At 35.5% G+C, this 12,139-nt stretch overlaps 3 protein-coding genes across 3 annotated transcripts in view; 1 reads left to right on the plus strand and 2 right to left on the minus strand.

Annotated features, from left to right (window-relative positions):
• Positions 1 to 6,825, plus strand: part of LOC136985963 (protein madd-4-like) — a 36,730-nt gene extending 29,905 nt beyond the window's left edge. Inside the window, 16 exon segments of the mRNA XM_067283384.1 lie at positions 259 to 403; positions 976 to 1,105; positions 1,215 to 1,416; positions 1,489 to 1,548; positions 1,550 to 1,681; positions 1,716 to 1,849; positions 1,917 to 2,047; positions 2,116 to 2,277; positions 2,350 to 2,479; positions 2,553 to 2,763; positions 2,841 to 3,369; positions 3,558 to 4,207; positions 4,275 to 4,427; positions 4,532 to 4,714; positions 4,984 to 5,131; positions 5,236 to 6,825. Coding sequence (XP_067139485.1) covers positions 259 to 403; positions 976 to 1,105; positions 1,215 to 1,416; positions 1,489 to 1,548; positions 1,550 to 1,681; positions 1,716 to 1,849; positions 1,917 to 2,047; positions 2,116 to 2,277; positions 2,350 to 2,479; positions 2,553 to 2,763; positions 2,841 to 3,369; positions 3,558 to 4,207; positions 4,275 to 4,427; positions 4,532 to 4,714; positions 4,984 to 5,131; positions 5,236 to 5,345 — 3,210 coding nt within the window. The 3' untranslated portion in view covers positions 5,346 to 6,825.
• A 356-nt stretch (positions 6,826 to 7,181) lies between these two features.
• LOC136985948 (receptor expression-enhancing protein 5-like) lies at positions 7,182 to 8,460 on the minus strand. The gene is made up of 5 exons (XM_067283368.1): positions 8,298 to 8,460; positions 8,140 to 8,233; positions 7,929 to 8,067; positions 7,711 to 7,861; positions 7,182 to 7,399 (listed from the first exon to the last, which is right to left on the minus strand). Exons 1-5 carry the CDS (start codon positions 8,458 to 8,460, stop codon positions 7,278 to 7,280), a joined length of 669 nt encoding a protein of 222 aa, XP_067139469.1. The 3' UTR covers positions 7,182 to 7,277.
• A 7-nt stretch (positions 8,461 to 8,467) lies between these two features.
• Positions 8,468 to 11,787, minus strand: LOC136985947 (uncharacterized zinc-type alcohol dehydrogenase-like protein YjmD). Its single transcript, XM_067283367.1, has 6 exons — positions 11,486 to 11,787; positions 9,596 to 9,743; positions 9,284 to 9,487; positions 9,079 to 9,211; positions 8,822 to 9,019; positions 8,468 to 8,761 (listed from the first exon to the last, which is right to left on the minus strand). The coding sequence occupies exons 1-6, from the start codon at positions 11,683 to 11,685 to the stop codon at positions 8,565 to 8,567; spliced, it is 1,080 nt and encodes a 359-aa protein (XP_067139468.1). The 5' UTR covers positions 11,686 to 11,787; the 3' UTR covers positions 8,468 to 8,564.
• Between the last annotated feature and the right edge of the window lie 352 nt (positions 11,788 to 12,139).

The raw sequence follows: 12,139 nt of genomic DNA on the forward strand, positions 1-12,139 counted from the left end.
ATAAGAAGTTTCGAAGAACGGGACTAAATTCAAAATAGAATTTATCCTGGGAAAAAATCCATCTCTAAGAATCATAAATCTGTATAAGTTATAAAAGTTTAGAGCAAGAGAGGGAGAAGGGAAGATTAAAAAAAAAAAAAAAAAAAAAATTAAAGAAAAACACGAGATAAAACATTTAAAATGCAAATTTTCTAAAGAAAAATAGAGTTTTTATAACCAGGAACCCCGATTTAACAACCCGTTTTTGCATTTTTACAGAGTGTAGGATGCGATCTGCAGCTGGGTTCTACGAAAAGAGTAGACGAGTGCGGAGTATGCGGAGGTGATGGAACAAGTTGTAGGAAACCAGCCTATCAATGGATAGAAGCTCAATTCTCTCCCTGTTCCGTTACCTGCGGCGGTGGTAAGTATCACATGTTATAACACCATCACTCAACGTAGGCCAGAGAGGAGGCAGCATATAAATGATGCGGATCAATTGCAACATCCGGGAGAAGAATATTAATTAACGAATGCTAGTTTCAATCAAAGGGTAGACAATAAGAGTAGTGTGACAGTCGATAAGTCTTATTAGTTGAATAAATGCCTTACTGACATCAACTGCTGTCTTCTAATTCACTATAATACAATAGCATTGTCTTGATGAGCATCTATAAAAATATCCTCTCCCCCTTTCTCCATAACTTCACCCCTAGGATAGGTTATCGATTATGTTAATGAATGGCCGAGTAATATTTTGGTCAACAGTAATCTGTCTGTTTAGTAGAATTCTCTAGTCACACGATATTATAATCATTCAAAGTAAGATAAATTATGCAAGAGTAGAGAGAGAATTATTATATCTTTAATATATTGATCCGCATAATTTCAGAGTCTATTGTTAGCAGATGTCATACAGAAATTGGATTTTTTGGGGGGGGGTTTTCTTGGAAAATTCAAGCAAATTGTATGAGATATATTTAACTTTCCTTACAGGTTATCAGATGTCACGTCCCGTGTGTCTGAATAAGGAGTCCGGTAAGGAGATGGACGAGAGGTTATGTGACATATCTAAGCGCCCTAGACCCTTAATTAGGGAATGTAATTCTCAAAAGTGTCCCGCATCGTAAGTGTAATTGCTTTATTATATAAAAAGAGTGTTTAATTTGTTGATTTTCGATGCTCTTTCGCGAAAATCGATGGAGGGGGATGGTTTAAAATTTGATATTTTGTAGTTGGATTATCGAGAGTTGGAGCACTTGTTCTTCGAGTTGCGGGGGTGGAAAACAAACTAGGCAAGTTTATTGCGCTCAGGGTGGTCCTAACGGGACACGAATCAAGATATCAAATCATCATTGTCCTCATCACAAACCCATCACGCAGAGGTCGTGCAACGTTCACACTTGTCCTCGATGGTTTAATGGGCCTTGGTCTGGGGTAGGTACAGTTTTTTAGAAGTTTAATTTAGGTTTTTTTTGCCTTATTTTAGGTTAATTTTTGTCGTTTTAGTGTTCGGTCTCGTGCGGATTAGGACACCAGACCAGAGCAGTGTTTTGTCACGATGCTCGCGGATACCGAAACTGAAGGTTGCGACAAAACCTCTATGCCTCCTACTAAACAATCTTGTGCTACGGGGATTGCTTGCTTGAATGAAGTGATAATGATGATGATGATGATGATGATGATGATGATGATGATTCTGGTAAGTTGTGCATTAATAAGCCAATATTTCTTAGTTCAGACGTTACAAATATACGGATTTTACAGAAATTACTGAAGGATCTCAGGAAGATGCACCACCACAACTCTCTGATTCTCAGCCCCGGTCTCAGAAGATTGTAGCCTCTCCACGAATTTCTATAGAACCTAAGTATGCCAATAACCATTTTGTGTGCGTAACTTGTAAAAATTTCGCTAACGTCATAGTCTTATTACAGTTACGTGGCTGGTGATTGGAGTCCTTGCAGTGCAACTTGTGACAAGGGTGTTCGAACTCGAACCGTCAACTGTAAGATATTTCTAGAGTTCTCCAAGTCTATAGCCACGTTACCTGATAAAGAATGCACAGGTGAGCTTAAAAATCTCAAAATTTATTCTAAAAAATGTACATTTATCTCTAAAATTGCCTTCAAACAGGTCCGAGACCACCCGAAATAGAGAATTGTTACGCTCGCCCTTGTGCTTTAGATCAGAATAAACAAGAAGAAAACGATATTCCTAGAGGCCAGGTGGGCATTGAAGTTACTTATTCGTGGAGATCCGCCGGATATAGCCCTTGTAGCGCCTCTTGTTTGGGAGGTAAGTTAGTAACATTACGCAAGAATGCAGACCAGAGGATGTATCGTAATTTGCATGTTTTCCTAAATTTAGGGACAAAGGAATCTGTGATACATTGCGTACGAGACCACGATCAAGCTATTGTAGACCATTACAAATGTGACATTAGAAAAAAACCCGATTCGATAACACTAACTTGTAATGACCTAGCGTGCCCTCCGAGGTATGAATTTTAATCATGTATAGATTTTAATATGGTTTTGAAAGAATTTTACGAAGTATTTCTGTTAAAACAGGTGGAATATATCGGAGTTTACTCCCTGTTCTAAACAATGCGGTGGTGGAAAGCAGAAAAGAGTTGTACAGTGTCTACAAGAAGTAACCAGAGGTGCTGCAAACATCTTCATCGTTCCCAATAGTAATTGCCCACAACCTGAGCCACCGTCTGAACAGTTATGCAATATTCTAGAGTGCCCAGTTAGATGGAAAGCGGGCCTATGGAGTAAGGTAATTCACAAATATGCAAAATTTAAATCAATTAACAAAAAAATCAAACCAGTTTAGAATTTATCGTTCCATTGTAGTGTTCCAAGAGCTGCGGAGAAGGACTCAAAACTAGAAAAATCCGCTGCCAGAGAGAATTAGCTTTAGGCCAAGTGATCGAATTGCCACCTTCTAGCTGTCCTAAAAAGAAGCCTAAAACTATTAAAACCTGCAATACTAAACCCTGTCCTGGAAAGAAGATCCCGAAACCCGCTATATATACCTCTCAACAGACTTACGAGCAGAAGCAACCACAGAATCGAGTGACGTTAAAAGTAGGAGGGAAGGCCCTGATATTCGGTGGAACTAACGTGAAGATAAGATGTCCCAGTAGAAAAATCAACAAAACTTCAATTATATGGTCTAAAGATAACGAAAAGCTACAGTCGTCCAAAAAGTTCAAGATTTCCAGGAAGGGGGCTTTGAGGATTCGCAAGATCACCATGCAGGATAGCGGGATCTACTCCTGCATCGCTGGAATGTCCAAAGCAGATATCAAAATCATAGTTAAACCTTACAGCAAGACATCAGACGAAGACAAAACTGTAGAAAGACCCGTTCTCTCAGTTGGTAAGTTGCGTGACCTTCGTGTGTCGCGTGATAGTTACAGCAATCCATAAAGAATCCTCGTGCTTAATCTAATTTGCGTTTGGTAAATTAATGGTCTGCTGCACTTGGAATCGTAATTTACTCGCCTTTTCGCCATCCTGTACCTAAAGCCATAAAACTTAATTTTTATTTTCTTTTTTTCCGTTAAGCTATACCGGATATGCCACCCGACAGGACTATTGAGGAAAATGATAAAAGCCACGAATTTCACAGAAGTAATAAAGAACTTGAAGATTCTAACAAAAGTCATTTCGTTAATCAAGGCAGATCGACGAGTGTAAGAGACTTTGAGCTAACTAAAGAGGAGTTTACTACGTCACCTAACACTCAAAAATATTGGCCTAAGAAGCCCAAAACAACCAAACCTAAGAACCTTCCTCCTAACGATTCTTTACACAATTTGCCTCAAGATACTAACATTTTGATGTCCTCCGAAACTTCTGATCCAAAAATCCACGATACATGGGAAAATAATCACGGTGGAGACGTGATATCAGATCAACAGAGTGAAGAAATCAACAGAGATAGAAGCCACGAGAACTACGAAACCACTGAAGAAATGGATATTCAATCAACTGTAACTTCAGGTGCAGCTAGCAACCAGCCTTTTCAAAGTTTCCACCACATGCTGAGTGGATTCAGAGTTGTGGACACGAACTCAGACGAATTAGACGATCCTTCCATGTTGGAAACTAAGCATGTCGTCTTGGGTAAAGGTTCTCCTGAAAGTTTAGAGTTCGATTGGATGGTCACACCTTGGTCCAAATGCTCTGAATCGTGCGGATCTACTGGTTTTCAGGTAAGATTTTTCGAAAATATTTTGAATAAAAGTTTATAATAAATTTAATATCCTTTCGACCGTACAGATGCGTGCCAGCCAGTGTCTCGTGCGATTTAATAACGTGACGAAATCTGTAGACAGCAGATTATGTGTAGATAGGGGCCTGCAACCTCCTATCACCATGCAAAAGTGTGGGATGCAAGAATGCCCTCATTGGGAAACGGGGCCTTGGTCGGAGGTAAGATATCAGTTTTTTATCATCTGGTTTTAGATCAGTTGAATTTAGTCGGTGATGCGTGGCATGTCTACGCGATGTGTGTGTAAAATAAGAATCTTCTCTAGTGTTCAGAGAGCAGTTGTTTCACCTGGAATTTGGCTCATCAAAAGCGTGAAGTCACCTGTAGATTGGCAAATGGCACTGATGTGGATGACCAAAACTGCGATGACAAAACTAGACCCAGGAGACGTCGAAATTGCAACAACGACCAGTGCCGTGGATCCTGGATAGTTGGAGAATGGTCGGAGGTAGGGGAAGGTAACTTCAAACCCCCCATGTGATGAAATCTTGCATGGCACGGCGCATGTGCATGCTTTTGATACGCACGCTAAACCCTTTCACGATTTATATTATAATAAATATTAATTAGTGATTGCGTCACAACCGCCACGCTACTCACAATCATCACATTCCCTTCGATATCTAACAGGATATCGGTACCCTTAACAAATGTGTTTTATAGATTAGAACTACACGGTATTGTGCAGTTATTTATATAGTTCTTATCCATTTGCAGTGTACTGCCACGTGTGGCAACCAAGGTTTCCAAACACGCATCCTCCAATGTGTTTGGTACGGGACCAGAAGACCAGCAGGCAACGCATGCAGGGCCCAACCGCGACCGACGGTACTGAGATTCTGTAAGAGACCACAGTGTCCTCTGAGTGAGTAAGTGTTCTTAACCAAATTCGGCTGGAAACGCTGCCAAAACCGCACCAAATAATACAAGACGTAAGCGCATCTGTATTATTCTTTTCTTTTCTTACAGGAGACGAGTGCACAAACCATTCCAAGTATTGTAGCCTGGCAAGAACACTGCACATATGTCGTCACTCCTATTATCGCCACCAATGTTGTGTTACATGTAGGGACAGCTAAAATATTAAAGATAATAATAAATAAATAAAAATAATCGCGTTGAACACCAAAGAAACAAACAAACAAACAAAAACAAACAAAACACCAATCAATGCATTGTGAGGTATAAGTGAACAAAAATTAACGCAAAATTATATTAATAAATAATAACTTTAAGAGAAAAGAGAAAAAGATCTCCATCCTCCTGAAAACTCTGTATGCATGCAAGCATACATCACAAAATTAGATGAGTAAAAGGTATATATATATATATAAAGACAATTGATTGGGTTTGCTCATGATAAGTTAAGTAACTAAACGTGAGCAAATCAATAAGATTTAATCTTTCGGGAACCATCTCGAAAGATCCTTCGACTCCGTGTGAGTGTCCGTTATATATATAAATTTGACTCTATCCTGTGTTTTACCTGATAGGTACCAGTGACTTTATGCACCTGAAAGAACGAAAAAAAAAAAAAAACAATATGTCTGCCAAGCAAACGAGAGAATAATAACAATCAAAATATTAAAAAAAAATATATATATATATATATTCACACGCTTAAAATTCAAAGTAGAATATTTCAACTCTTTAAATATTTCACTTTAGATAAGAAAAATATAAAAAAAATATATTAAAAAATATGAAAATGCACATCACCCGAACTGTCAAAATAATAATCATTTTTGTGGCTTTGGTTGAAGATCCGCCCAATTAATTCGGATAGCAATAAAAATAAAATAAATAATAAAAAGTATAATCTAAATGACAAGACATAAAGGTGCTTAAATATATAAGTTTTGTGAACTTAATTTGGAGTCTACCTCTATACAAGAGAAGGAGAAGTGTGACCAAAGAATTTGGATCAAGTTAAAACAAATACTCAAGCTTCACTGGTTTATCACAATTATCGCTCTTTCTCTATAATTAGTGTTTATTAGTTTGATCTTTAAACAAAATAAAGTATATATATATATAAGAAATAGGTGGTTGATTTCAATATCCTGATTTCTACCATATCAAGGATAATTCCACGCTCCGAGAGCTTATGTATTTCCCAAACATTCCTTCGCAGCAGGAAAAGGAAGAACTGAGGTTCGCTCTTATCAGCAATATAAAATAAAATAAAATAAAATAAATAAATAATATATATATATATATATACACACAAATATATATATATATATATATATGATACAGCACCGATAAGTATAAAAAAAAAATGATAATAAAAATAATCAGGGAGGAACGGATGCACGATGATGTCGGTGAGCCATTTTCTCAGGATGTTTCTCGTCTTTCTTGTCTTCATCCCTCCCCAACTGCCCTTTAACCATATATCGGGGCGGATGGGTTTTATACTGACGTGTCACGATTATTTCCGATTGTAACGTATGTAGTATTTATCATTTGTGTTTTATTAGAATTCACTGTAATGTTGTTGGATGTTCTGTCTTTGACTATATCTGAATAAATTCTTCAAATCGTGTTCCATTTTAAGCGTGTCTTTATTGATTATCGATTGGCAACACTGAATTTCACTCAATGAATTATCGAACTGGCAACACTCAATAAAATTACAGGCTGGCAGATGTTAAGAGAGTTATGTACAGTGACTCCGTCTAGTGTCGGCGACTTTAGCTCGCGCTGCCATCTGGTGGTTGATAATAGAAGTATTCGATTATTTTTTTCGTTATCGCCACTTTGAAAATTATAATTTCCAGCGTTAAAATGACTTAATTAGTATTAAAAATTATTAAATTAAATTAAAAAAATAGATACAACATACGTTATCTCAACTAAAAACTAAAGTTAAAAAGCACTAACAAAAATTTATTCATTCAAAATACTCATGCTTTTAATTTAAATCAAAATTTTGTTTATTGAAACCATTATTCGTATCTTCAGGGCATTTATAAGTAGGAAAAAAACAAACATTTTCTTCGGATTTTTTAATCACTTTCATCTTCACCCACAAATTTTGGAGCTGTCATAGCATCAGATTTATTGCGTGCAATATTTTTCATTACTTTAAACGATTTCCTTGTTTTGAATAAGTTCATCTGGGTAGATCCTTAACAAAATAATTTATTTTAGTTTAAATACATAAACACGCAGGGTGGACAAAGAGTCAGGTAACCAAGACGTAAGTTATTAGTTAAAACCGATTTAAATGACTTTTGGACCACTCTGTGCAGAATACAGAATGAATTGGATTTATGAGATAAGGCAACGCAACACACGGGCTATCTGCCAACGACGGTGCCTTCCAGGATGGAAAACTGGCCCCTATTTAGGTTTTATGCACGTGAAGAAAGCCGAAAATCTCCATGCAACTACCTATGGTCAGGTGTGAACCGAATGCAATGTAAATTAATTGCTTACTTCTTACGAAAATGGATGCTTTGATCTTGCTGTCAACCACCTTTTTCTGATTTCCTATGGATTTCCGATAAAAAGGACGAATTATGTTATAATATAAATATCTGGAGGATGAATTTAACCACGAACAGTACAGCCATGTAAAGAGAAGAAACTTCAAGAAAAGTTACCATTTAGTACAGCTCTATACCGATATAATAATAAATGTGATAGCGACTTACTTTAAGACACCAATAATATATTAATTTATTAAGAATATTCCGCATTGCATGCTGTAGAAGAACAAAAATTGCGAAAATTATCCAGAATACTAGAAGTCTAGAATGTTCTTCGATTTCTTCATATTCGACAGCGTAAAGTCTGTGAGAGGCAAGACTTTTAGGATTTCAAAATGCAGCGACAAAAAATAACATTTAAAAACAGAGAACTCACGACATAAAGGCGGGATACACACAAATTGCAGCTGTGCAAGTTAATTCTCCTGTATATTTCATTATGAAACTCATTACGAGAAGTACATAAAAGGCTAAATAATAATTAAAGATGTAGCATAAATTCGGTAAGATAATTCTTAAAGAATGACTACGTACTTAAGAACCACACGACTCGAGATATTCCTGTGTAATATTCAGCATATTCGAAAATAAAGGTAAAAATATTTAGATCATTAAGTGAGAAATCTATGTAGTAATTCACTAACTTAAAATTGATCTTCATGTAATTGTATATGTTAGTAAACCGAGAAAGAACCATTCCTGTGAACTGTTGAGGATTTTAATTGTCTGATGACGTGATAATAAAAATAGCAGAACACTGATTTATTTATTATTATTTTTTAAGAAAAAATAAAGAGAGAGTTAATAACGAAGGCGCGACATAGAAGGAGATAAAGCTACGCGATGAAAGAGTTGCGATTTGGCTGCAGATATGGCATAATGAAAATCTTGTATGCTGAAGTTACCACTTAACAATTCATCGTAAGGATGCTGATCCCTAGTCAACTCCAGGAACTCGATAGCCTGTCGCAGATCGGATGATGTATAGCCCTGGCATCCTAAAATGTTAACAGTTTTTACACAAAATCTATCAGAAATTAGGTTTAAATCCATCTTACCTCTAACTGTAAGGCACTTCTTGATTAAGATATCGACTGGAAGAGATAACTCTGCCTCTTTTCCTGAAAGACCTATGAGGATATATATGCCGCCTGGTCTCAAGAGATTCAAAGCCGTTTGGAAGACTTCTTTATCCCCACAGACTTCGATAACAACATCTACAGAATCTTCTTTGTACCAATCTCCCGTTTGATTGTCTGAAATTTCAAAAATTTCTCACTCTCGATGCCTTAAACGAGCAAAAATACAACGTTACCTTTTGTTAAGATGGGTATGCCGCCGAATTTAGGAACCAGTTTGAGTCGTTCTTCCTTCACGTCCAGGCAATAAACTTTGTAGCCGCCACGGTGAAGAGCTGCACAAGAATATATACCGTACAATCCTGCTCCCTACAAAGGGGAAAAACTTCATGAAAACACATTGCAAACAAGTACAGCGACTAACCACGTGATTATTTTTACCTGTATAACCGCAACGGCATCCTTTTTAGCTGGTATTACTGGTTGCACGGCTCCTATAATGGTTGCAAGCGCGCAATTAGCTGATGCAACCAGGCGGTCGGGTAACGTAGGAGATATTCTGATCACATCTCTATCACCTTCGAGTATCAAATGAGTAGAGAAAGTACCATTGGAACCACAGCGGTTGATGGGGGCTTTACCATACTAGAATAAAAAATAAAATTCTGCGATTATAATCTCTCGAGTACACCCGAGTAAGTGTGAACATGAGCAATAGGAACATCAAAAAAGCTTCACTAACTAGAAGTACACCTTCGCGTAATGGTGGCACGATGTCATCTTGCACTTCGGGCAAAATTCGGTTGCAGTAAACACCACTCTATCTCCGGGTGATAATTTACACTCGGCAGCATCACGTTTGCTGCAGATGACCTGAGCTACGCCCTCGTGACCTAAGAGACTGGAAAAAATGACATCAAATTAGTACGTCACAAATTCATACCTCACGCTTTTAACACTACATCTAGGCTCATTTACATAAAAAGACAAGGTCGTGACGTCACTCTTTTCAAAGCTTTTCATACATTAGAAAGCATTATCACTGTATTTTTTGAAATGTCACACAGATGGGCATTGTGACGACATAACAGCTGCAATGCATCGCTGGCCCGTTGTTATCGCTTGTGCACAATTTATCGCCGTTGTGACGTGTGTAGCAATAAAAAAAAAAAAAAAATATATATATATTTTAATGCTTAGAAACGGAAAATAAATATTTATCTAACATACACGAGTTGTTATTGTATCCGGGATAATATCTACTGTTAACTTAAGAGGATGATAATGTGATCGGCTCATTATCAAATTCGAAGAGTTTAAAAGTATAAATTATGAAATAATTTAAACTAAAAATACATTTTAATCATTAAAAAATAAAAGAAAATCTTCGATCACGTGATTGTATATGTCGTCTGCACGCGCATTGAAAAGCAGACGACAACGAGAATCACGTGATCACCGGCATTTATCATTTTCCTTCTCTTATTCGTTTGAATTTAATTAATTAAATTAATTTTAATCGATTTCCTCGTAAATAAATTAATTAAAAATGGCATTAAAATTTAAAAAAAATTTATTAGCCTTTTACTATGCAATACGTCATCCTAGATCGAATTTTAAAAGTACTGTATATTACATGTTTCTATAAATATATTATGAGTCATATTTTTAAACAATATCATTTTAACAAATCATTATTAATATATTTAAATTTCAAATTTAAAGGAAAAATTTGCTTATTAATTATAAGCACGCGATTAATAAATAAAGAAACAAATCATGTAAAATTTTATTTATTATTTTTTTAAATTAAAGAAAATTTATCGGTTTTGATTAATAAAATGGTTCAAAAATTGTTTATATTTGAGTCATTTTCGTCGATAGTCGTTAAAATATCTTCTAAATGACCTCAACGGCGAATCACGTGACCTCAGCGATTAAAATTCCTGGCTAAATTTTCGACCAATATAAAAATAAATAAGTAAAAACTTAATAATAATAAGAGAATTTAATAAATATTAAGATTCAAAAATCATAATATTTAAATTAATTTAAATACAATTCTAACCCCAATTTTTCTCGATCGTATTCGCTAACGCAACTGACGTCACAACCTAAATTATTTTCGGAGCGATTGATGACGTCAGAATTGAACCAAAAAAATATAAAAAAATAAAAATAACAACAACAACATAAACAAATGACATCGACTCCAGAAATTGTTACGCCACAAGAGAAAAAGGAAACAAAATACAAATTTAGACGCTTAAAATTAATGATTCCTCGTCCTTGAAGAGTAAAAAACTTGTAAAGAAACCCGAGAAAATGGGGAGGAGTAAAGTAGACAAACGGTCATTTCATTAACAAGAGGAACACTTTGAAAAAAATTTATGTAACAGATATAACAGATTAATAATAGAAAGCCTGTTGCTGATTCTCAATTCTTTGTTATTACAATTTTTCTTCACCGGATATTTCCATTTTTATTATTACAAAACACTTAAAATCGCCGCCTTATCAGGTTAAACAATCACAGGAACTGATAAATTGTCATAGGGCATAAGTGAAAATAAAAATAAAAGGATCAGCGGTATTTTATCTGCTACAAAAAAGAGAGAGAAAAAAAAAAATGCGTTAACTTACCATGGTGTAGTGTCCTCCCCTTTACCTATTATAGTTAACAGGTCGTTGGGGCATATGGTAGCCAGAAGGATTTTAACCAATATTTGCCCTTCTTTAAGTTCGGATGCCGTAGGAACGTCGAACGTATCTATGATGTAATTGGGCTGTTTCTTAGAGCCCATGAATACAATCCTGTGCCCTTCTCTGGATTTTTCGGCCATTCTATGTTTACATTTCCCTCCGATAGATGGATAACTGCCTTCGTCTTTTCGATTGTGATCGGTTTAGAGCAACGTCAGCGATTACGTGTTTATTTTTGTCGAAATTTCTAATTAAATTTGATAAATTATTCATTTATAATGCATTTTCGTTATTTATTTTACGATCAATAATATATTTATTTATAAAGTAGATGGTAAAAAATTGTCTTGCTGCCATCTATTGAGTAAAATGTTTTTTTATTTAATAAAATATTAATATTTTTTCAACTTCGAATTTTATCTGTAAAATTAATTAAATGTTTTTTTAATTTATAATTTTATCAGCTTATACACACTTTTTCGCTTTATTTAATCTTTAAACATTATACTAAAAAGTGTGTAGTCTCGTTAACAGTAGTGCTTCCATCTAGTGAGCGCAAAAAAAACATATTATTTTAAATATATTTTTTACAGT

This window comes from Centruroides vittatus, unplaced genomic scaffold, assembly GCF_030686945.1.
Source record: "Centruroides vittatus isolate TY-2023 unplaced genomic scaffold, ASM3068694v2 contig_983, whole genome shotgun sequence".
Taxonomy (NCBI): domain Eukaryota; kingdom Metazoa; phylum Arthropoda; class Arachnida; order Scorpiones; family Buthidae; genus Centruroides; species Centruroides vittatus.